This window comes from Protopterus annectens, chromosome 2.part0 (genome assembly GCF_019279795.1).
Source record: "Protopterus annectens isolate FY-2018-M chromosome 2.part0, PAN1.0, whole genome shotgun sequence".
Taxonomy (NCBI): domain Eukaryota; kingdom Metazoa; phylum Chordata; order Ceratodontiformes; family Protopteridae; genus Protopterus; species Protopterus annectens.
In genome coordinates, this window is record NC_056728.1 from 1,168,912,875 (window position 1) to 1,168,936,807 (window position 23,933).

At 38.3% G+C, this 23,933-nt stretch overlaps 1 protein-coding gene across 1 annotated transcript in view; it reads right to left on the reverse strand.

The window, feature by feature from the left end:
* LOC122793403 (alcohol dehydrogenase class-3-like) overlaps positions 1-23,933 on the reverse strand; it is a 279,913-nt gene that overhangs the window by 215,435 nt on the left and 40,545 nt on the right. Inside the window, exon 2 of the mRNA XM_044061378.1 lies at positions 8,974-9,075. Within this exon, the coding sequence (XP_043917313.1) occupies positions 8,974-9,075 (102 nt within the window). The remainder of the gene's footprint in view (positions 1-8,973; positions 9,076-23,933) is intronic.

Here is a 23,933-nt window from a genome sequence, read left to right on the forward strand (position 1 = left end):
TTCTAGATGAATACTGATTTGTACTATCATGTTACACAGTTATTGCAAGCACCACAGACACTATAGGGATGAGGGCTACCAAAAGGAATGTCTACAGTGATTGACATCAACACATCATGTGATATCGGCCAATTGGATGTTTGGTGGGTGGGACAGGCCTCATAATGGAATTCTCTCTGTCACTGTCTCTCTACCCCACATCTGTGTGTGTGTATGTTTGATATATTATAGTGTGTTGGCCTTGGATATGTGTGAGTATTCCTATCCAATGTGTGTGCAAAGCATGAATGGTGTACAATTTGGTGTGTGTGCACAGACATCTGTGAATGACAGATATGTATAGTCCACTGTGTTGTCAGACATGGGCTAAGTGTAGGAGCATGCCCAGTATGACCTTCTGTATTGAGTGTGTGAATCCATTCCAGGTAGGGTTGTACTCCACTTCAGGGTTTTGTGTTCTACACCTACATCTAGCAACCTGTTTCTGCAGGATATCTGTACATAGGTTGACAATATGGAGTCACAATGGGCAACAGATAGTGGGATACTGTAACTATTGCTGTCTGTGCTGCTTGTGTTACATGGTTGGTGTTAGCAGAGATATTCAGACATAAGTACTGTTTTACACTGTGATGTATTATGTCATCAACTACTGACAAATATAATTATTTCCTCACTGTTATTTCCTGGGAAATACAAGATGAATGAAGCTGAGTCCAGTATTGTGGTCCGCAGCCTACAAATTCTTGCACACTCATGCCATTCTGGAGGGGTAGCTGCAGACACTTGGGGTCTGTGTAAATGTTCCAGCACCTTGGTACTATGGTGGCTGAGGATTTCCTTCTTGGACATATATCAATTTAACAGAATGGCCATATTCTGCTCTGTCCATACCTCTCAGCTGTACAGATTCACCCAGGTTAACCAGAGGCAGGGCTCATATATCTAGTCAGTTCCCCTTCACACTGTGGTTTATGAGCAGGTTTGTAGCTACCCATTACTGGGTTTGCAGGCAGGGGTAGTATGGGCACACACCAGAGTTTCAGACTTCACACACTCCATGACGTCCATGCTTCTACACCCCCCTCTGTTATTCTATCCTCTTCCTAACATTATGCGAGCGATATCTGAGAAGTATCCCTATAGTTGGCCCTTTATCCCAGCGGTATTTATGGATTGGTCCACAGTTCATGTAGTAGGACATGGTGGGCATGCTACTGGGATTTGTCAACATAGCATTGCATTTGTGTTCTGTTGACTGTGTTAGGTTTTTAGCTGGGACCCCATGAGATACCATACATTGGCACTATAGGTGAGGCACAAGCCTTTGACAGAGGACTGTAGGCCATTTGGTAGTGATGCAGGCCATGTGTAGCAGGCCAGTGCATTCTGTCACTCTTACATTCCCAGGCTGCGAGCCAGTGGATTATTCCCCTGGGGTGACAGGGTAAGTGTGCAAGGTGGCAATGGCAATAATTCCTGTCCATATTAATCCGTTGGTCTGGATGCAGGCAGGGTGCTGCTTACAGCTAGGGATACACCTGCATGGGACACTTTTTCAGCAAGCTGCATTCTGTGGGTATTCCCATACTGAAGTGGGGTCATACTGTACTCATTCCCAACAGCAAGTATATGACCTGTGATAAAATTGTGGCTGATTGTGGGGTGAGCTGAGTGCATGTGTGATATAGAAGCTACTTGCATCTGACACACAGATATATCTGGGACATTCCCATTATGCTGCCTTGTGCAGGGACATAAGCAGTCTCTCATTACTTCCTAACTGTGCCTTTTGTGGTCTAGCAGTGATTGGCCAGACATCAGTATTCCATACTACACAGACAGCTAATGTGCTGCTAACCTGTATGTACAATTCCAAAGTTGTGTGCAGTTGACAGTTATATTTTATGCACTCTGTCTAGGGTACTTCCACCTGTGTACTGTGTGTATGTATGGGTCCACATTCATGGCATGTCCTTCTTTCAGATGGTGACAGACATTGACATCTGGACAGTGAATATGGATGACTGCTGACATGGGTATTGCTGAGAAGCATTGTGGTTGGCACTGCAGTTGTTGGAACATGGCTCTGTCAACCACAGTACTGCCCATAGGCCACCGAGACACAACCCTCCATGCCTACTTGCTGACCACTTCCAAACAATATTGAACACACAACAACCTAACACACAAGCCCCTGCATATTGTGCACATGCAACAATCTATCCTGTAGATTGGGCCAGCTCTGGTCATCTGTGCTCCACTGATATTACTCCTCACACTTACATGTTACTGCATTTCTACATAGGATTGGGGAGGAGGGGGCACCTGACAACTTTAAACATTTGCTATCACTGTACCAGTATTTCAGGTACTCTGTTGACTTCCATTACATTTTATATTCTGACCTATCATGCAGACTGGAGGCATATCAGTGTAGTACAGTTCTTAGGTTTTATTGACCTACATTTCAGTTTCAGACTTCTTACCCTTCAGAACTAACATGCAACTGCCAGACCTGTTGTAGTCTGCCTGTGTAGGTCTGGAGGGGGGGCTGTTCACCATTGCCATTAATTGGAGGCCTTAGCCCAGCCTTTCTTTATGGTCATCTAGACCTGTCCTGCTGGCTGAGGCTGGTGGTGGGTATGTAAGCCTCACTGACATGCATGTGTCTGTCCTATGGACACATATTTGGGCCACCACATGTACTGCAGTGGGATTTGTCACCTTGTCTACTACTGCCTAGTATGTTGACACCAGTATTTGTTATGGATTTCATGCTGCCCATATAGGTGTCCACTATTTGCTGCCATCCAATTCAGCCACCCGATTCTCTTGCATGCTCACGTCCTTACCACAGATACAACTATCAGAACATACTACTCCATTTAGTAATTGATAGGAAGAGTGACTTACCTTGTGGCTGTGCCAGTACTGAGAATGGTGCTGGAGCACTGACTATGTTGGAAGCACATGGTACACTCCCTATACACGGTAAAGCACAGGTAGTGTCATGTTTGGCATCCCTTTTACTGTATGTGCGAGTCAGAGAAAGGTGTCATTCCCTGGGTCCCTACCGTGTCAGTGTATCTGCTATGCGTTGCCTCTTTGCCAGTGCCTGGGCATACTGGGCATACCTCATTCTGCCTACATGGGCAGGCTCAGGCAGTTCCTCCTCTGAGTCACTCTGTGCCTGTGATGGCCTTGGCAATGGTGGGGGGCTGTGTGGCCTTGCCCTGTGCTGTTTCTGCTGCAGTTGTTTCCGCAGGATCATATTGTGTAGCATGGCACATACTATGAACATTTGTGTACATGTGGCTGGAGAGGAGTACTGCAAGGCTCCACCGGATATGTCCAGGCAGCAGAACCGTGACTTGAACATCCAAACACATGCTCTATTATGATTCTGGTTTGTGTGTGTGCCTCATTATGGAGTTCTTGTTCAGGTGTGCGCACATTTCTTAGGGGTGTCATCAGCCACGGCTCCAGTCTGTAGCCAGCATCCCCCAATAGGTGGCCATATGGGATGTCCCCACTGGCAAATGACTGGTACAGCTGTGTTGTATGCCAGATGTGTGAGTTGTGATAGCTTCCAGGGCTGCCAGTACACACATTTAAGATAATGCTCTGGGCATCGCACATGACCTGGCAGTTGATGGAGGGGAAGCCCTTGTGGTTTATGTAGACCCTACCCTGCTCTCTGGGTGGTGCTTTGATGTGTATGTGTGTGCAGTCTATAGCACCCACCACCTCAGGGTATTCTGCTATTTGGTGGAAGAGATGCATATTGCTGGTCAACGCCTCACGGGTGTTGAGGAAATGTGTGCTCAATGACATGTGCTGACATGGCATCCAGGAATTGATGGAGTACCCTGCTGATGCCTGTGAGATCCCCATGATATCCCCAGTTGCCCTTTGGAAGGTACCTGTGGCTAGTATTCTTAAGCCTACACATACCTTGGTATCCACTGGGATGGGTTCCCCTCTGTTGGTTCTGTGTGTGAGGTGTGGCCGGCACAGCTCAACAATTTGCTGTACAATGTCCCTGTCCACCCTACAGCGCTCCACTATCTCCAGCTCATGTAGCCCCTGGTAGATTACCCTGGGTCTGTACACTCTTCTCCTTCTCCTCACTGTTGATTGGTCATCAACATTCACATCCTCACCACCCTCAGCCTTTTGCACATATTGATGTATGAGATCAACAGCAGCCCCTCTCATTTTGTTAGTTTTGTCAGGTAAAATTTCTCTGTCTGTGTACACTGGTGGTGTAGAGTCTGTGGGAAAAAAACAGACTGGAAGGTGTGTGCATAGTTTGTAGTAGTGTGCTAGGCTGTTCCATTTGTAATTGGCTGACTGTGATACATTTCACCTGCCGGGTCTATATTAAATTCTCGAAAGCTGACAATGTCGAATCTGACATTGTCGACCCGAGAATAGCGAAAGTGCAGAACATCGAATGGGTAAACAGAAATCTCCGTAAGGGAAGATTTCTGTTTACTTCAATCCAGTGCCATCTCGGAGTTGGTATATTTAAGTAGCGGGGGGTGTGGGGGGTGCAGAGGGGTTTGCCCCCCTGCGTACACCCTTTAGTTTTTGTTTTGTTGTTTTTATTTTTTTTTCCAAACATTTGATATTTTAACAGTCCGATCACTAAAGGTCAACTTTTAGTGATTCAAACTATTAAATGTTTGATGTTCTAATATAGACCCCAATTGCTAGCTCTGCTAGTTCTCCTTGATTACCTTCCTACTGCTGTTTTCCCTTCCCATTGCCTTTCCGTTTAAGCCTCGAGGCGTGACGCGCATACCCAGTGGCTGCTATTTACTGTTTTTTTTTTTTTTTTGTTTAAAACCCGGTGCGTGGCGTGCACACCCATTTAGGCAGTATAAACACTGCTAGGCAGCCTCAGACACACCCCCTTCCTTAGTTGTGCTTAGCTAAGGGCAAACACGGGCCACATAGCTCCAATAAGCTTACAGCATGCATGACATATCCCCTTATGAGATCATCCACCTCTTCGACTTATACAGTGGTGTTGCTACACCTACATGGTTGGGTGCAAGCTAACACTGAGAGGAAATCTGTGACTCAGTATCAGTCCCCTCATTTGCATAAAATAGAATGCTAATTCATAGTTACCACACTCACACTTAGCCTTCCCCCTTAGCAACCACTATTCCCTGGTATTGTTGTCTTATGCATGCCATTGACTATTATGGCAAAATGCTGATTTGGGTTTAAAAGCTTATTTCCCCCTTTTTTCTTATTTTCAGGGATTTCCCATTTGCACATCACTGCCCTACACTTAAACGGCTGAGATCAGCCAAAAAAAAAAAAATAAAGTTTTTTTTTATAAATTTGCAACTATTTCTCATGCCAATGGCCATATATTTGGCCATTGGCATGCTTACTACATTGAATACATGCCTTCTTTCTAGCTGTCATGCCTCCGTTTTGTAATTTGCAGAAATGTATTCGGTTAGTAAACAAATAAATTTCTGCAGGTTACACTATTCCTGCACAGACGTCTGCCTGCTTTCTGAATCACTAATTCACCTCATTTGCATGTTTTTCACCAGCAAATGAGGTAATTAGCATATAGCAGTGGTGTCCGTGTGGGGAATAGTGTACACACGCTTGTGCACATCTCAGGGGCTCATTCCTGGATCGCTCGGCAGCCATATTGCATGCAGCAGCTCTTGCACTATTCAGGCACTCCATGCAGAGCTTGCTGAATCCGGGGATTATCTTAAAGCTTACATGATGGTCAATACCTCTGAACTGATATTTGACCCCCCCCCCCCAGTGCTGATTAAGAGATGCTAATTGTTGTTCATATACTGTTTATTTATATTGCAATAATTTCCATATTTATCTAAATATCTGAACAACCAAGGAAGGTCACAGCTGGATGAACAAAATGCTTCTGACAGTAAATTTATGATTTGGGTGATTACTGAGAAATTGTAAGTTATTTACAAAATATTACAAAATTAATATTTACTGTGTTTATTACCACTTATAAAATCCAATTTATGACCTAGAATATAATGCAAACTTCCACTGAAAGCATTTGTAATGCTGTAAAGTTTACCATTTGCATTTCTTCAGTAACCCTTATGGCTCCAGAGATATTTGTTTGTTTGAAATTTGTTTACCTGGAAAATCTGACTGGGCCAGAAAGTGCCTATTTTCAGCAGAGGCCCGGGAAGAAAAGCTCCACAATCACAATCTTCCGAAAATCAAGTACATATATTTTAAAAGACAAGGTGTCATGTTACACTACAAAACATCAAGTACAGATATTTTATGTCACAAAGAATCATGTTACACTACATAATCTAAGAGTGAAACATTGTTGCAGTGAGAAAAATACAGCTCACATGCTTCATAGTAGACTGCAATGAAAAATAATAACATGAGTTGGAGAAAATATGTGAGGAGAAACTCAATAGTCATATTATTTGTTACAAAGATTAGTATGTAATAAATGAGACCTGAGACAATTCTAATAAGATATAAAAAGAGATATTAGAGATTACATGATTACAGACAGTGAGGGGAAATCAAGCGATGTTTTTGTATGAGAGATGTTGTTCATGTTATGGTTATAGAAGGAAGAAGGAGATTATAAGAAGAGTGCAGGGTAGGGTGAGCTTAGGTGAGTAGGGAGGAAGGAGAAAGAGCTAGAGGAAAGGTCTGGAGAGATAAAGTGGATAAGGTAAAGTAGTGAGAAAAACAAAGGAGTGGAGTAGGAGGCTGAAGAGGTTTGTTAAGTGTGATTTAGGTTGAAGGGGATAAGTTAAGTACATTGAGTAAGTTCAGCCGGATGAACAATTGTTTGAAATGTGAGGATATAACTTGATTTTATAAAAAAAAAAGATCAGAAAAATACCTTTGTTGTTTTGTAGAGAACATACAGAAGTATGTTCTCAGGTCATCTCTGAAAAAGGAGAAATGTGGTGATGTGTTCAAACAGATGTGCCCAGTCAATAAAATGATAATTGACAAAATAAAATGTGTCTGTTTTTTTCATTAGATGCTGACACTACAGCATCAGGAAGAGGTGGGGAGTAGTAAAACAAAGGCGAATGTAAATATAATGTTGAAACTGATTTTTGTTTCATAGATCATGTAAAAGTCTCAACATGCTTCAGAAGGTCAAGCTTCCAATGTTGATGGTGACATATCTGAAATAGTTAAAAAGCTGAAAGTAAACTACTACTGGCTAAGACTGGTGAATGAAACTGCATGTTAATAAGTCTGGTGGTAGGGGGAGATCAATGGTAAGTACAAATAATGGGCCTGTCGTTGTTGTGATCTTGTGAAGCATTTATGTAGCTTAAGAATTTATTAATTAGAAATGTGTTTGCATCCCATTGACCTCATTGGTCAAGACTTGCTTAGATCTTGCATTTCTAAGTGTAACTCAGTGAAAATTTAAAGTGGTGATCATTTGCTTATACTTCTTTGCAAAGCAATATTGATATTCTAATGCTGTTGCTTTTTTCTGCGCTAAAGAATTTACTTTGGGTTGAGAAATGATTTTAGCTATTCAGATTCACAGGGATTAATTTACTGTCCCTCATTTTTTATTATTATCACAAAATGTTTGTCTTGTAATTGCAAAATAAGTTTTTAATTGCTATGTTCCCTTTTTAGAATATTGAATCAGTTAAACTTAAATAGGCGATGATAATCTTCAAAGCTGCTCTAAAGGTGATAGTTAAATTTATTACAAGATTAAGTCTGACGCTGATTTGATGATCCTTTTCACTCTGATATCTGCATTTCTCACTTAAATAGACAACATCTTGTTGGCAAATTAAATCTATTCATTCCACAGTGTTAATTGTGGTAAATGTGTCTTTACACTGTAACATATTGTGGCACCCAAGTAAATCTTTATAAACCAGTACTGTCATGCTGTATCATTAATTACACATGTATACTTTCCAGGAATGTGGAACAAGTGTTACCAAAGGCATTAGATTCTGTTGCTACAATTTTGACAGGTATCAACAGTGCTAGAGAAGACCAGTGAGGCTCCAAAAACAATAATTTAAATGGTATCAACAGCATGCATCTCATGAGTCAAGATTCACAGTGGTTTCTGGGGAGTACAAATAAAATACTTCAGTAAAACAGTTACATTCCTGATGATTGTCCACATGACTCTGCACAAGCTTTGCCAAAATAAATGACCAGTTTTAAATTACTAATTGTGTTATTTTAAACGTGGGCAAGTTATCACACCTAATAACTGTATGAAAATTATTTCATTACTCATTGAATTTCTTGCCATTCTTTTACCTCTACACTCTTTGGGCAATGCCAATGAGATAATGATGGGGCAAATAGGGCAGTCCTAATATAATATTACCACTCATGCTTACCAATTCACATAAGAGGGGCAGTGAATATTCTGGAATTTAAATAGCCATAACATTTGAGAAACTTGACATTTGTCATGTTTGAAAAAGACAGTCTTTTGGCCCTAATCAAGAGTCTGATGATTATTTTTCACCATTAATTACATTGTGTGCCTTTTCTGGCACAACACTTTTTGAAATTGCAAGTCTTGAGAGCTCTTTAGCCAATCTTAATAATTTTTGCACACTTACACTGTATTAGGTTGGAGTGCATACCAAACTTTGTAGCTTTGTACAAGCTGCAGCAGAGATGACAGGATTATTAAGGCAAAGGATGTTTGCTTTAATACAGATTATGGCAGTACATCCTAACTACTGTTATCTAGTAGATTTAGAAAATAAGCTAATTATTTGTATAAATATATAAAAAAAACAAAGATGAGACAGCTGTACAAAACTAGGTTTGAAATAAAGATACATTCTCAATAATGTAATGCACTGGGTGGGGTGCATTTCTGAACAGAGTTGAGATGGATTATTGTGACGTACACAGTGGTCACATATTTTTATTATTAAAATATGTTGATATTCTCATTACCTTAATACGGACTTCATGAGCCTTGGGTGGAGCAACTTCTATCTCCTCAATAGAGAGGGGCTTGTCTGCTTCCCAAGCAACAGCTGCCCTGCATTTTATAACCTGCAGAAAAGAAGATATTTTCTATGAGTAAACCCGATATATTAAAATACTTCAAAAATGTACTGAGGAAAGAATGCACAGTATTGCAGTAGGCTGTTCATTAAAGACATTTTTCATTGCTGACTTAAATTTCTAGTAGTAATTTATAATGATGGTGTCACACCAGGCATGGTGCTTCAGTCGTATTCTTTGCTTTCCAAGTACGGTTTTGACAGATTTCTGAAAATGAAAATGCTCATGACCTGAAATAATATAGTCAGTAGCTACACTATTCATTTGCAATGAGACAGTTGTATAATGGATTTTAAATGCACTATATTAATTTTAAAATGATAAACCATAGAGTGGGAACCAGGAAGTGGACTATCAGCATAGGAAGAGAGAAAACATCTGTGACTTCAGCTTCTAAAGTAACAGCAACAAGGCAGAAGTGAAAACAGTAATAAAATTAAAACCATTAGCATGAATTATATCTTTCCTATCCACAGCAAGTCTACAATTTGAAATAATTAGGAACAACAGCAAACATTTCAGTCATGTGGTTTGGAATAAACCTCAACCCTGCTGATCAAGAAATGAAGGCACTAGAAAGATATCCAACTGCCAGTTAGTTGCTAGTGTCCATCTATTCTTCGGTGTAGATTTAGGTTGATATGACTGCTTTTTATTCCTCCTGCTATACTTACACAACCTAATGTATACTGTTATATTGGTGGAATGGGAAAAATAACTGTGTAATACTGTGTCAGGTACAAATGTTTTAAATTGACATTTGCAGAAAGCTGTTCTAAATGCTCTCTACAATCCTTCTGAGCAATTGCAACCTTAAGATTTATTTGACTTTTTGACTTTTACCAACCAGATAATCTTTTTTGCAATTTTTGTTTTTGGAACGTGTACCCTCCAGTGTTGATATCCATCCTTGTTCCTCATACAGCCATTAGTTTCCCTCCTGCAGGGCAAGTAAAAATCATGCCATATTCATTTTGAGTGTAGTGGTGAATTAAGGCAGGTGTATGTTTGGCATGAACCAGTGTACAATTTTCATCTCTGTATTTCTTCCTATAGCTGAAATCTATGTTGCACAGTCCTGTTTGTTATTGCTGCTGTGATCCAACCTTATTTATCTCTCAGTGAGTCACTTAGTTTACATTACACAGTTTGAGGTACTGTAATGCATATCATATCTGGCTTAGTTTTTAAAGACATAAGTTGATTACTGACACATTTAGAAAAACACATGGAAATGTCATCATTTTGTTAATGCACTCATTTGTTTTAATTTTAACAAATGGCTAACTGAAATCAGAAGTAATTTTCTAATGCACAGCATAAAACAGGCATATGTACCTGAAGAATATAGGCATAGACATTTTCTCTGGCTAGTCTGTCCATAGTATAAAGCAAATAATTTACAATTACTCCAACAAATTTCCTTATGCCTTTCTCCCTTCCCTTCTTTATTCTTAGGCAACACAGTGGCTCACTGGAAAATAAAAATACCTGATATTTTACACTATCTCACCCTGCAGGCCTATTAGTCTCACAAGCATCATTTGCATGGCTATGGAATGTATTGTGGTTGAATTAACAAACAGTGACATAGGTCACCTTATTTCCCTGCATCTTTACCAGTTTGGCACTTTGCAAAAGGCAGTCATGTCTACTTAACCAGGTTGAGTTCCCTTGAATGAATTATTAAGGCCATGGGTAAGGGGCATAAAATCCAGGATTCCCAACTAGAGCTTGCCAAGCACTTTGGCATTATCCCATTTGCTGGGATTACTGGCAAACTATTCCAACTCAGCATTAATCCATACATAGTTCACTGAACAGGTAATTGGGTATGTTGCCATAAAAATGTCAACAGTGGTACCCCACGGGGCTCTGTCTTGGTTCCCTTACTCTTTGTTACATGTTTCTCATAAATGCTGATATCAAGGTACTATGGCTAACTAACATTGCTGATGATGGCAAACCAGGAGTAGTTATCAAATCTCATTTTGATATTCAAATTCTCAAATAAGATTTGGACAAAACGAATTATTGATACATTATTACTCATGGACTTACCTTCAACAAACGGCAAATGCATCATAGTTTTCTGTGTCAAATACAACCAAAATTTACTAATGATATGAACCAACAAGCAAGGAATCAAACACAGGAAAGAACAAGCCAAGGATTTAGCATAAAAATCATCTTTACTGCTTTTGTCCACCTACTATCAGACTTCATCAGAATCCGGACCATAACACAAAAGGTGGGGGTGTATCCATATTCATCAAGGATACCCACATCTCCAGGTTAGTGGCACAGCACAATGCCTCAGAGGTCATCCATGTGCAACTAACAACGAGCAAAACTGCAATTCAAATTGTAGCTTGCTACAGATCACCCACCATGACCCAGGACCCCCATTCCGCATTTCTGGAGACACTGGAAAATATAAAGGTCCTACCAAATGCCCTAATATTGGGTGATTTCAATTACACGAACATTAACTAGGAGAACTACTCAAGTACTAACTCCCTTGCCCAATACTTCCTAGAATTTATAAACTCAAACGCCCTGGATTAACTTGTCAACACCCCCACCAGAGGTGACAACATATTGGACCTGGTCATCACCAACATGGGTGACCGGGGTTCTACAGCAGAGGTCAAACCCTCGCTGGTTAGATCAGACCATAGACTAATCACTCTGGATATCCACATTCTGCCTCCACCCCCACTCAAGGAAACCACTGTGAAAAACTTTTCAAAAGCAAACTTCACGTTACTTAAGACCGAGGTGGAAAGGTTCACAGCCCCCATTCTAAAGGACAACGCTGTCCAAGCTGCTGAATCCCTTACAAAGGCACTCTATGAGCACCTGCAAGAATGCATGGATTGTGCTATCCCAAGCAAAACCAAGACTCACTCCTCCAAGAAAAAGAAACCAGTCTGGTGGACCCCTGCCACAAACAAGCTGTACAATATAAGGAGGAAACTAGTACAGAAAAGAGTAAAATCCCAAGAAGGAAAGACATCCCTGATTAGTATCAGCAAGAACTATGATCCCTCGTAAAATTATCCAAGGCTAGCTTTGAAAGAAAAATTGCCAAGGACTCCAAAGAAAACCACAAAGCGTTCATTAGCTATGTCAAGAACCTAAGTGGAAACTCTCAGATCTGCTCTGAGTTTGTGCAGAATGGCACAAAATACACTGAAATGACTGATATTGCCAACATTCTGGCAGGCAGGTTTAGTGCAAACTTCACCCCCTCTCAACCTCTAAAGGGCCCATAACCATACCAGAAGAATGTAGTGCCCTGGCAATCACTGACACCAGGTTAAAACAGCCCTATCCAAAGCCAAAAATACAATTTCAGTGGGACCAGACAGTGTCCCAGGCTGTGTCTTACATGAGCTCCAAAATGAAATAACCCCTCACCTAAACACACTGTTCAAACTCAGCCTCTCTACAGACTACGTACCCATAGAGTGGTGCACAGCAACAGTTATCCTGCACCAGAAAGGTGGAGCCACATCGGACGCCAGGAACTATCACCCTATAAGCCTGACTAGCCTGGTCTGCAAGGCTATGGAGTGCATCATCATGGAATTCATTAACAGAGACATTGGGAACCTTCAAACATTGGACCCTACCCAGTTTGGCTTTGTTAAGGGCAGATCATACCTCCTAAACCTACTGGACTTCTTTGAGACAGTTACCAAGTATTTAGACGAGGGAAAGGAGGTCCACACAGCCTACCTAGACCTCACAAAGGCTTTCGACACCATTCCCCATTCTGGTATTATAGACATAAACCCCTACATCATGAGATGGGTTGCCAGTTGGCTCACGGATAGAGCCCACACGGTGAGAGTTGCAGGCTCTAGGTCCAACACTAAACCAGTTACAAGTGGCGTCCCCCAGGGTTCAGTCCTGGGACCCCTCCTGTTCGGCATATACATCTCAGAGGTACAGACAAGCAGAGGAGGACTATGGCTGACCAATTTCACAGACAACTGCAAGCTGGGGGCCACAATTGACTCTCCAGCTGACACAGACATCCTCCAGAAGGGTCTCACTGAGACGGATGACTGGGGTCTAAATCATGGCTTCAAGCTAAATGCCAAAAAAGTACATAGTTATCCCCTTTGGAAAAAACAAAGTACCTGTAAACTACCACATACGTGGTAGCCCCCTAAATACAGAAAATGTAATAAGGGATCTGGGGACCCAAGTAGATAGTAATCTCTCCTTTGATAATCATATTGCCAAGGTGGTTAGAAAATCCCTCTATGTGGCCCACCTAATCACAAAAGGGTTCACATCTAGAACAAAAGAGGTTATTGTGCCCCTCTACTCATCACTCATCAGATCCGTCAGAGTACAATGCCCCATTTGGGATGTACCTTACAAGACACCTGCAGCAGATAGTACCTCACCAAAAGGATTATTGGCCTCAAACATATGCCCTATGCAGCCCGACTGAAGAAACTCCAGCTGTACTCGGTTGCATACTGCTTACTCAGAGGTAATCTCTGCCTGACATACAAGGCCATGTCCAACCCAGCATTGATAGACATGCTCCACCTAAAAAAAAACAACTCCCCGAGAGCCACATGCTCTAGGGATCTAAACCTCACCACAACGATAAATAGGACATGCTGGAGGGATAGATTCCTGTCCCAGAGACTCCCCATGCTTTGGAACAGGATTCCAATCTACATTAGACAGCCACTCACTAATACTCTTCAAGAGAAACCTTGATGAGTGGATGGGAAAAACAGAAAATTTACCCCAGAGATCACTGCAGTGGCTCTGCTGGACAGAGGCACAGGGAACTAATGGCTCTGCTGGACCAAGGCACAGGGAACTAATCTAAGGGGGCGGCGAAAGCCAACACATTCTGGCTAGGCTTATAGATGCCCTTGGGCAGATAGCCTAGTACTTACCTATGAACCTATGAACCTAAAAATGCAACAATCACATTGCGTCATTATCTTCAAACCTTTAACCAATAAAAACCTTTTCCCAATAATTTAATTTAATCAGCTCATTAACTAATAATGCTAACCTTCTTTTTTTAAAAAAAAAAACATCCAATATTAATAGCTTTGTTCAATCCTGGATGACAGTCTGCTTTTAATTTCAGGTGCCATTCAGTCTCCTTTCATTCAAGTCTGTTTTCAAAATCCCCTCCACTTATATCCAAATGTCTGTTATCTAGTACATGAAACAAAAACTGTTTCCACCCTAAACAAACTTCCAAGTGTTTATATAAGGCATTTGTCACATCCTTGACTTTGAGGGAATACAGGTGTTCTTTTATCTGTTTTTGTAAGGACCTTGTAGTCATACCAATATAAAACGCAGAACAATGTGAACAGATACGAACATATACTACACCTCTAGACTGACAGTTAAAAAGCTCATGACTACCAAAAGTTCTATCTATATGTGGAAAACAAATATAGGGTCCTTCATAAATAAATTGACAAATAGAACAAGAGTTACATCTGTATGTCCACTTAGCCTTGTCAGTATTATATGTAGCCAAAAATTGCTGTCATGTTGCAACAAGTTTTTTATACTGACATTCTTTTTGTAAATAAACTTTGGTTCAGTACCCACTACTTCAAACAATTCTTTGTTTCCTTTAACAATATTCCAATTGCTCTTAATAACTTCTCAGATACAATAATTATCAGTGGACATGTCCAATGCACAAACAGGGTAATGCTTGTCAAAAGTATTCTGGTCCATATTACCAATAGACTTAACTAAGGGTTTTAATAAAATGGGTGGAAAATGCTCATCCCTCTTTCCCAAAATCTCTTCAGATGCTTTTATTGAAAAATTCACATCATAATCTCTTTGTTGAAAAAGCCCTATAGTAAACCTAATTTCATCCAAAAAATCAAAGTCCTTTGAAGTTAACCCAGAGGCACTTATAAACTGACCCCTAGGGATGTAACATTTCATAAAGAGGGGATGGTAGCTTCTAAAATGTAAATAATTATTGGAAAATGTTATTTTCCTGTGTACTGTACTTTCAAAAAGTGTTTCACAAATTCTCCATTTCAAATTTATATCTAAAAAAATCAACTATCTTGCCTGATTCACCCATAGAAAATTAAAAAAAAATCCAAACTAGGGTTTAATTGATCTACAACCTTCTTACAATCCCTACTGGAGCCTTCTATTATGAAAAATAGGTCATCCACAATTGTCTTATAAAAAAGTATTCTAGGAAATGAGGAAATATGTGGAAATGTTTCCGTTTCCCACCATCCTAACACTAAGTGGTGAATGCTGGTGCAACAGTAGACCCCGATGCAATTCCCTTCTGTTGTTTAAAATACTTCTTGTTGAAAACAAACAAAAAAATATTCTCTAAAAGAATTTCCATTAAAGAACAATGTAAATGAATCATCTGGGTGGTAAAACAAGTGTTTTTAGTAAGATGGAGCCGGAAAAAATTCCAACCTGATATCTTGGGGAATATTCATGAACAAAGATGCAATGTCAACAGTAAACATAATATAATTATCAGTATTATATAAAAACTGGTTGTAATCTCTAATATGTCCTAAAAAATTCTATGAGTCTTTAACCTAAGATCCCATCCTTTGTACAAGGGGATTTAAAATTTGATCTAAATAAATAGCAATGCCTTTTGTAACATTGTTAGAAGCTGATGCAATAGGTCTAAATGGGGGCTATTTTTCATTTTTGTGTACTTTTGGGATACCAAATAAGGTCTCAACTTGTGGCTGTTCATTTAACAAATAATTATAGGTCTTGAAAACTAATGTCCCTTCCTTCAGTAACTCGTATAAATGCCCAGCAATGGAACTATAACACCTTTTAATTTCAATAAAATTAACTTCTTTATAGTCACCTAGTTTATTTAACAAGACTTTCAAAGCTTCAACATAATCATTTTGTGTCATGATAACAAGCCCACCCCACCTTGTAGGCTTTCATAAGCCTTAAATTCTTATTGCACCGTAGCAAATTTAAGGCTTCTCTCTCTTCTCTATTTCAGTTCACATATTTATTTTCAAGCTTTCTGTTGAATATTTTTCTAATCCCATTTTTGCAAATTAGTTTGAATACTTTTAGAGAGTTGTGCAACATAGGTGCAAAAGCAGGTGGTTTTCTACGCAGATCAACTTTCAATTTAATAACATCAAACAATAAATAACTTAAATTTAGCTTACAAACATACATTTTCATTTCTATTAAAGTCCTAATCAAATCAGACCTATAAGTCGGAACAAAATTAAGTCCCAATTTTAATATATTTAATTGAGTGGGACTTAAGCTGACATCAGGGAGGTTAAACAATTTGGGAAAAAATCAAAAATGATTTAATTTGCTGACCTATTTTTGTTCATAAAAATAGTTTCTTTACTGTTTTCACCATTACTATGTAATGGGGAGGAAGGTGCAGTGACAACAGTTATTTGTACTTTCTCTGTTGGCCTTATCTTCTCCCTCGGTTTGACTTGACCGGTAACTGGAAAGACCCTAATCTGGCAAGTTTTATGAATGCTTGCCAAAAGGATATGTAAATTCAAAATTATTTGAAAACTCAACAGATAATAAAGGAAGTTCCACTATTTCCTCTCATGGAGGTTCAGAAGATACATTGTTGCCATTCAGTTCCCCATTGACTACATGAAAATTATCTGATGCAGAGGAAATATGGAGAAAACTACTTCCTTTTGATAGGCAGTTCATGGTTTAAAGAATTCGGATTGTTTGGACCATACCTCCCATTACTAGTAACCACATGCAAACCATCACCAACTTTTGGATAAATGTTATTACTTTCTTCACCAAAATGATTATTTTTAATGACACCAATAGGATAAGCATTTTGGTCTTGTAAGCTAATTTGTCCCTGAGGATCTTTTTTTGCTTACAAATTACAATGGTTTTCTCGTATCTATTAAGAACCGTGAAGATGTTCTCGTAGTGACTGTATAATGCAGGAAAGGTAGTGATAGTCTTTGTTATAGAGCTATAAAGAAAAGTAATATCATCCTGTAATAAAAAACAAGGGGGGCCTTGTTATCATGACACAAAATTATTATGTTGAAGCTTTGGAAGTCTTGTTAAATAAAGCAGGTGACTGTAAAGACATTCATTTTATTGAAATGAAAATGTGTTATAATTCCATTGCTGGGCATTTATATGAGTTACTCATGAAAGGGACGTTAGATTTCAGGACCTGTAATTATTTGTTAAATGAACAGCCACAAGTTGGGATCATATTTGGTATCCTAAATATACACAAAAATGAAAAACAACCCCTATTTAGACCCATTGTGTCGGCTCCTAACAACGTTACAGAAGGCATTTCTATTTATTTAGATAAAATTTTAAATTCCCTTGTGCAAATGATGGGATCTTATGTTAAAGACTCATGCAATTTTTAGGACATATTCGAGATTTCAACAAACAATTTTTATATAATACTGATAATTATATTATGTCCATTGTGGATATAGCATATTTGTTCACAAATATTCCCCAAGATATTGGTCTGTAATTTTTTCTGCTATATCTTACTAAACCCACTTGTTTTACCACCCAGCTGCTTCGTTTATCTTGTTCTTTGATATAAATTATTTTAGAAAATATTTTTTTGTTTTCAACAAGAAGTATTTTAAACAGAAGAAAATTGCAATGGCGTCTATTGTTGCACCAGCATTCACCAATTTAGTGTTAGGATGGTGGGAAACAGGAATATTACCACATATTTCCTCATTGGAATAATTTTTTTATAAGAGTTTTGTGGATAACCTATTTTTCATAATAAAAGGCTCCAGTTGGGATAGTAAGAAGGTTATAGACAAACTAAATACTAGTTTGGATTTTTTTGAATTTTCTGTGGGTGACTCAGGCACGATAGTTGATTTTTTTAGATATAACTTTGGAATGGAGATTTTGTGACAAACTTTTTAAAAGTAGGGTACACAGGAAAAGAACATTTTCCAATAATTATTTACATTTTAGAAGCCACCTTCCCCTCTTTATGAACTGTAATATCCCTAGGAGTCAGTTTATAAGGGCCTCTAGATTAACTTCAAAGGACTCTGATTTTTTGGACAAAATTAGGTTTATTATAGGGTTTTTTCAACAAAGAGAGTATGATGTGAATTTTTTAATAAAAATATCTGAAGAGATTTTGGGAAAGAGGTACGAGCATTTTCCACCCATTTTATTAAAACCCTTAGTTAAGTCTATTGGTAATATGCACCAGAATACTTTTGGCAAGCATTACCCTGTTTGTACATTGGACATGCCCACTGATAATTATTGTATCTGAGAATTTAAGAGCAATTGGAATATTATTAAAGGAAACAAAGAAGTATTTGAAGTAGTGGGTCTTGAACCAAAGTTTATTTACAAAAAGAATGTCGGTATAAAAACTTGTTGCAACATGGCAGCAATTTTTGGCTACATATAACACTGACACTGACAAGGCTAAGGGGACACACGGATGTAACTCTTGTTCTGTTTGTCATTTTATTTATGAAGGACCCTATATTTGTTTTCCACATACAGACAGAACTTTTTGGGTAGTCGTGAGCATTTTAACTGTTAGTCTAGTGGTGTAGTATATGTTGGTATCTGTTCACATTGTTCGGCGTTTTATATTGGTATGACTACAAGGTCCTTACAAAAACAGAGGATGTGACATATGCCTTATATAAACGCTTGGAAGTTTGTTTAGGCTTTAAAAGTTTTTGTTTCATGTTCTAAATAATATATATATATATATATATATATATATATATATATATATATATATATATATATATATATACTGAATATAAAAGGAGGGGATTTTAAAAACAGACTCAAAAGAAAGGAGACTGAATGGCACCTGAAACTGAAGGCAGACTGTCATCCAGGATGAAACAAAACTATTAACATTATATGTTTTATAAAAAACAGGAGGTAAACATTATTAGTTAATGAGCTGATTAAAATAAATTACTGGGAAAAGGTTTTTATTGGTAAAAGGTTTAAATATAATGATGTAATGTGATTGTAGCATTACTTTTGATGAAGTCTGATACTTGGTTTTACACTAAACTCTTGGGTTGTCTGTTCCTGTGGTTGATTCCTTGCTTGTTGTTTCATATCATCAATGGATTTTGGTTGTATTTCTTTTGTTTTTCCACCTGAACACTACTTTGGTTATTTCTTTGGCGAATCTTGCATCATCACTCCATACCATATAGGTAACTTCCCACTTAAACCTGACATATTCATAAGGGACTTGGGTACCTTTGCTGAAAACAAACTTACCTTTGATCACAATATCTTTGTGGTAGTGGTTAGAAAGTCATCTGAAGTTGCAGGACTTCTCCTTCATGGTGTTTTCTGAAGATCCAAAGAAATAGTCTCACTATATTCCTGGCTTATCAAGCTCATAGAGTGTCCCCATTGGCATGTACTTTCCTAAGTACCTAAACCAAGTTAAGAGAACCTCAGTGTAGCTATTCTTACAGATTAAAAGCATGTTCCTCTCCTTTATGTCATACAAAATTCTGAGATGTGATCTCTTCTTAACCTTTCATGCTGTAAACAACCGTGTACTCTTTGAAGTCTTTAGAGTAACCATTTTAAATGTTGGGTGATGCTACAGTGAGTCCAAAAATACGGAGCATGAATGGTTGAAAGAAAAGACTTACATATATTAAAACCGAGATGCTATTTCTTGGAATATTCCCTTTTCACTGAGGTATGGCAATCTCTGAGTTGGTATATACATACATAAGTTTGGGGGTGCAGAGGGGGTAAGTCCTGCAAATGAAGTTTAAAGGAGAAGAGCGATTTTCAAGATATGTTTCATACATTATGTCAGTTGTTTTCTTTGCAGTGAACTCAGAATAAATTGTTTTTGATCTTTAACACATACTTTTCACTGTCTGACATAATTCATTTCTACAGCCGAAACAAAAACGCCAAAATTGGCGCAAACCACACCAGGAATCTGGAAATAATGCTTGAGACAATGTAGATTTATTGGTAAAACACAAACGGAGGTTAAGCGCTTTCTTCAGTGTAATACTGCCTTCATCAGAACAACAAATACTAAAATTCATCTCCTTATATACAAAAACCCCACAAGAAAAACCCGCCTTTTTCATCAATTAATCAATTATGCCATTGAATTCTTGTAACATATCCTTATACTAACAAAATTTCTAAAAGACATTTCACATAAAATGCATGAAACCATACATATTGCAAAACTCATGCATCAAAATATCACATTACAAAATACAATGTTATATAAACTATTGTATAAAAAACAAAGTTAAAATCCGATGTGCTGCAATATTTCTAAAATAAATCTGCTAACACTGTCTACTTAGACATTGTATCTACCAAGAACACAGGTAAAAATTATTTATGTATCTCCTAACTACTTTATAACTGGTCTGATTGTACTAACCCTGCAGAACTAGGTGCTGTACTAATTCCTATCGAAAAATGACCATATTTAATATAGTTGTCTAATATTACTATATTAAAAAAATATTTGAAACCTATTAGAGATTCAGAAAAAACTATAAGTATGAAATATAATAAAAATAAAAAAATGTATATACATATAATAGTTAAAACTACACAAATATTCTAAGTCCTGACAAGTGGCTTTGTTGGAATCACCTCATTAAGGCCTGGAGGGGAAGCTGCGTCTAACTTGATCTGCCACCTGATCTCCCTTTCACCCACTACTGCCTTAATGTTGCCACCTCGTGGATTTGGAATAACTACCTCCAAGATGGCAAATTTAAACACCTTACATTGTGGGTTGTTGATTAGGTGTCTTGACAAAGCATTGTTTACGTCACATTTCCTCATACAATAAGTGTGGTCATAGATCCTGTTCTTTAAACAACAATCGGTCTTACCCACGTAGTAACTCATGCATGTTTGGCAAACACCCAAATAAACTATGTGCTTAGTCAAGCAATTACCGTTGCAAAACCAGACCTTACTTTTTAAACTGTTCTTTAATTCAACACTAGGTGTATCCAATCCAAAATTTCTACAGCTCTCATACATCTATAAAATGTCAGACTGTGGATGCTCTTTGGCTGTTTTGCAACATTTTTCTGTCCTATGCAGTTCTTTTCTTTTCAATCTATGCCCTTTTGGGTCTCATATTCCATTTCGGGCACACTCAGTGCTCTGGGGATAGTACACTTTACACTTGGTTTGGCCTGTCATTCTTCAACTCGTGTTTTTCTTTTCTCACTTGATGAACTGAGGGAATATCTAGGATGGTAGTTTGCAGAGCTGCCTCAGTGCTAATAAAGAGTTACTCTGAACTTTTAGATTATTAACCTCAGGTACTCACACTTGTGCAGTCAGCGGTATTTTGGATTTAAATTTGTTGAGATGGTCTCTAGATGCTTATAATTTGTAGAAAAAAACAAAGTAATTTCTAAATGGATGAATATGATAGTGTCCGCATATCATATTACAGCTAAGGACTCTTTCTACATTTTAAAATAAATCTCAACTTTTTTAAGGTACCTGCAGGTCATAGCTAGCAGTCACTCTGCTCTATTAATTTTACATTGTACCCAATCCTATAGCAATAGCATCCATCTCCACTTACTGTCTGTTGGTAAGGGTTAAGATATGGTACCACTTTGTCTGAACTCAGGCTCTTTTTCAGCTCATACAGATGCTTGTGAGGTCTGTCTGTCCATTTAAATACACACCACTTGTTACCGCTCTCTCAGTGGGGCAGTTAATGCAGTAATTCTTTTACAATGTGTGCACTACAGCTTATCCTGCTCAGTAAACATCTGTCATCTTTTACTTTGCTTTGGGCCACCAAGTTATGTGATGCTTTGACTGTAGTAAGCTCTTTGGCCAGTCCTTTGTCTAATAATACAAAGTTATAAAACTAGTTTACAATGTCAAAGATGCACTTGTTTCTCATCAGTATTACTGTACATACTTTCAGTTGTATGAATATCCTTTGTAACTGTCATGTCCTAACTGAAGTGTTTAGTTCCAAATATCCCTTGTGTTACAAGTTGGAATGTCTGTGCAACAGAAATAATACAAACCGATCAGTCTTTTGTGTCTTCCAAGATCAGAGTATTCATGGATGTACTCAGAAGGTAATTGTGCAATTATGGTAGCCTGACTTAAGGTCTAATGTACTGAACATAGGTGATTCATTCAGCTCATTAATTATGCCTTCTGCTATTGGAATGAGATATCACTCCTTCTCACTATATTGGTTAGCTTGCTGTCATTTCTGCACAAATCCTCACTTCAGTTATGCTTTTGAGGTTTAGTGGTGCCACTCTTGCAGAATGTAAGGTATCAGCCCTTACCCTTTTTTCAACTTTGTCCTCTTTTTCTGACATTTAGCTCTCTCTTTGTAACCTTTGTTTCATGTGTAAGGGAATTGTCCTGTGTGGCTGTATAACAGATATGGACTGAACGGTCTATGTGAAGTTTGCCCTAAAGTTTTTTCAGTTTCTTAATGTCTTCAAATGAGTCAATGTACTTGCTCATCTGTAGCTTCAGCCTTCTTTGATTCTTACATATACTGCCTGTCCATTGCTTTTATTTCTGTCAGTTGTAATATTCTTGTTATGAGGTACAGCAGACATGATATCATTCCAAAGATATGCATCTGGAGCATTTCTCCATGGGTCTCCATTGAAAATGGGCTCTGTCCCAGTCAAGACTTTCTTGGTAAATAAATGTTAAATAAATAAATAAAATAAGTAAACAAATAAATGATAAGTATTTTTTATAGCAGTACACAGTTGTTACAGCTGCTCGGCATTGCTCTTTTTTGGTGGAAGTGATTTCTTTGAATTATATGCAGATATTGTTTTAATGCCTTCCTCAACACTGGTTATAGTTTTAGTTTCCTGACTGTCATAGTTCTTTACATTCACATGCACTTCAGAATCTGCCAACATCTTTGTAATACATAGAGTGCCATGATTATGCATTAAGCACCTTTTAAGCACCTGTGTGAACTCAGAAACGCGTGCATTGCATTAAGCACCTCTCACTAGTTACCCTCTCATCTTGTGCTATAGTACAGTGGTCAGTGGCCTACACATAAGACTGATGTGAATTGTAAACATCTTTAAAGTCTGTTAAACCTTTCATTCATTCTTTGTTCATTCTTTCTTGAAAGGCTGAATAAACTGTTTCACAGTTTTTAAATCTGTGCTTCCTGCCACTCTTTTGTGGTAGCTATTTTCTGTGCAGCAGCAGCAGTTGGGCTTCATTTTTCAGATTTGTAAAATACTTCATGATTGTACTTTTTTCTCTAACTTTTGCAACACATGGCAGCAGGTAAAGCTCCATTGACTATAAAAGAATTATGCCTGTATTTCTGTCCATAAGCCAGCTCTGATGGGTTTTCAACATGGATGTCAAGATTTATGACTTGAATATCATTTCTTGTTGAATTTCCTGATATCTTTCTTGGCTTCTTTGACTCAAACACATTACAAGCTGGTTATGACTGAGCCCTCATCATGATCCTCCAGATTCATTCATCCTCTAATGCCACAGCTACTTGCAGCTTGGTACATTTTATTATCTCAGTCATTGTATGCACTCATACAGATTTAGAAATTTCACTGTGACCCTTGCTCTCTGATATGTTATACTTTTCTCTAAGTTCTTCTGACCTTTTTATATATCTTTCTGAGAAGTACCTAGATATGTTTTGCAGCTCTCTGCTCCCGTTCTTCAAAGGCACACTTTCTTTTAAGTTGGTTTTGTATTTCTTCCTGTACACTTCTGCAAAATTATTTGCTTTTAACAACAAGCACATC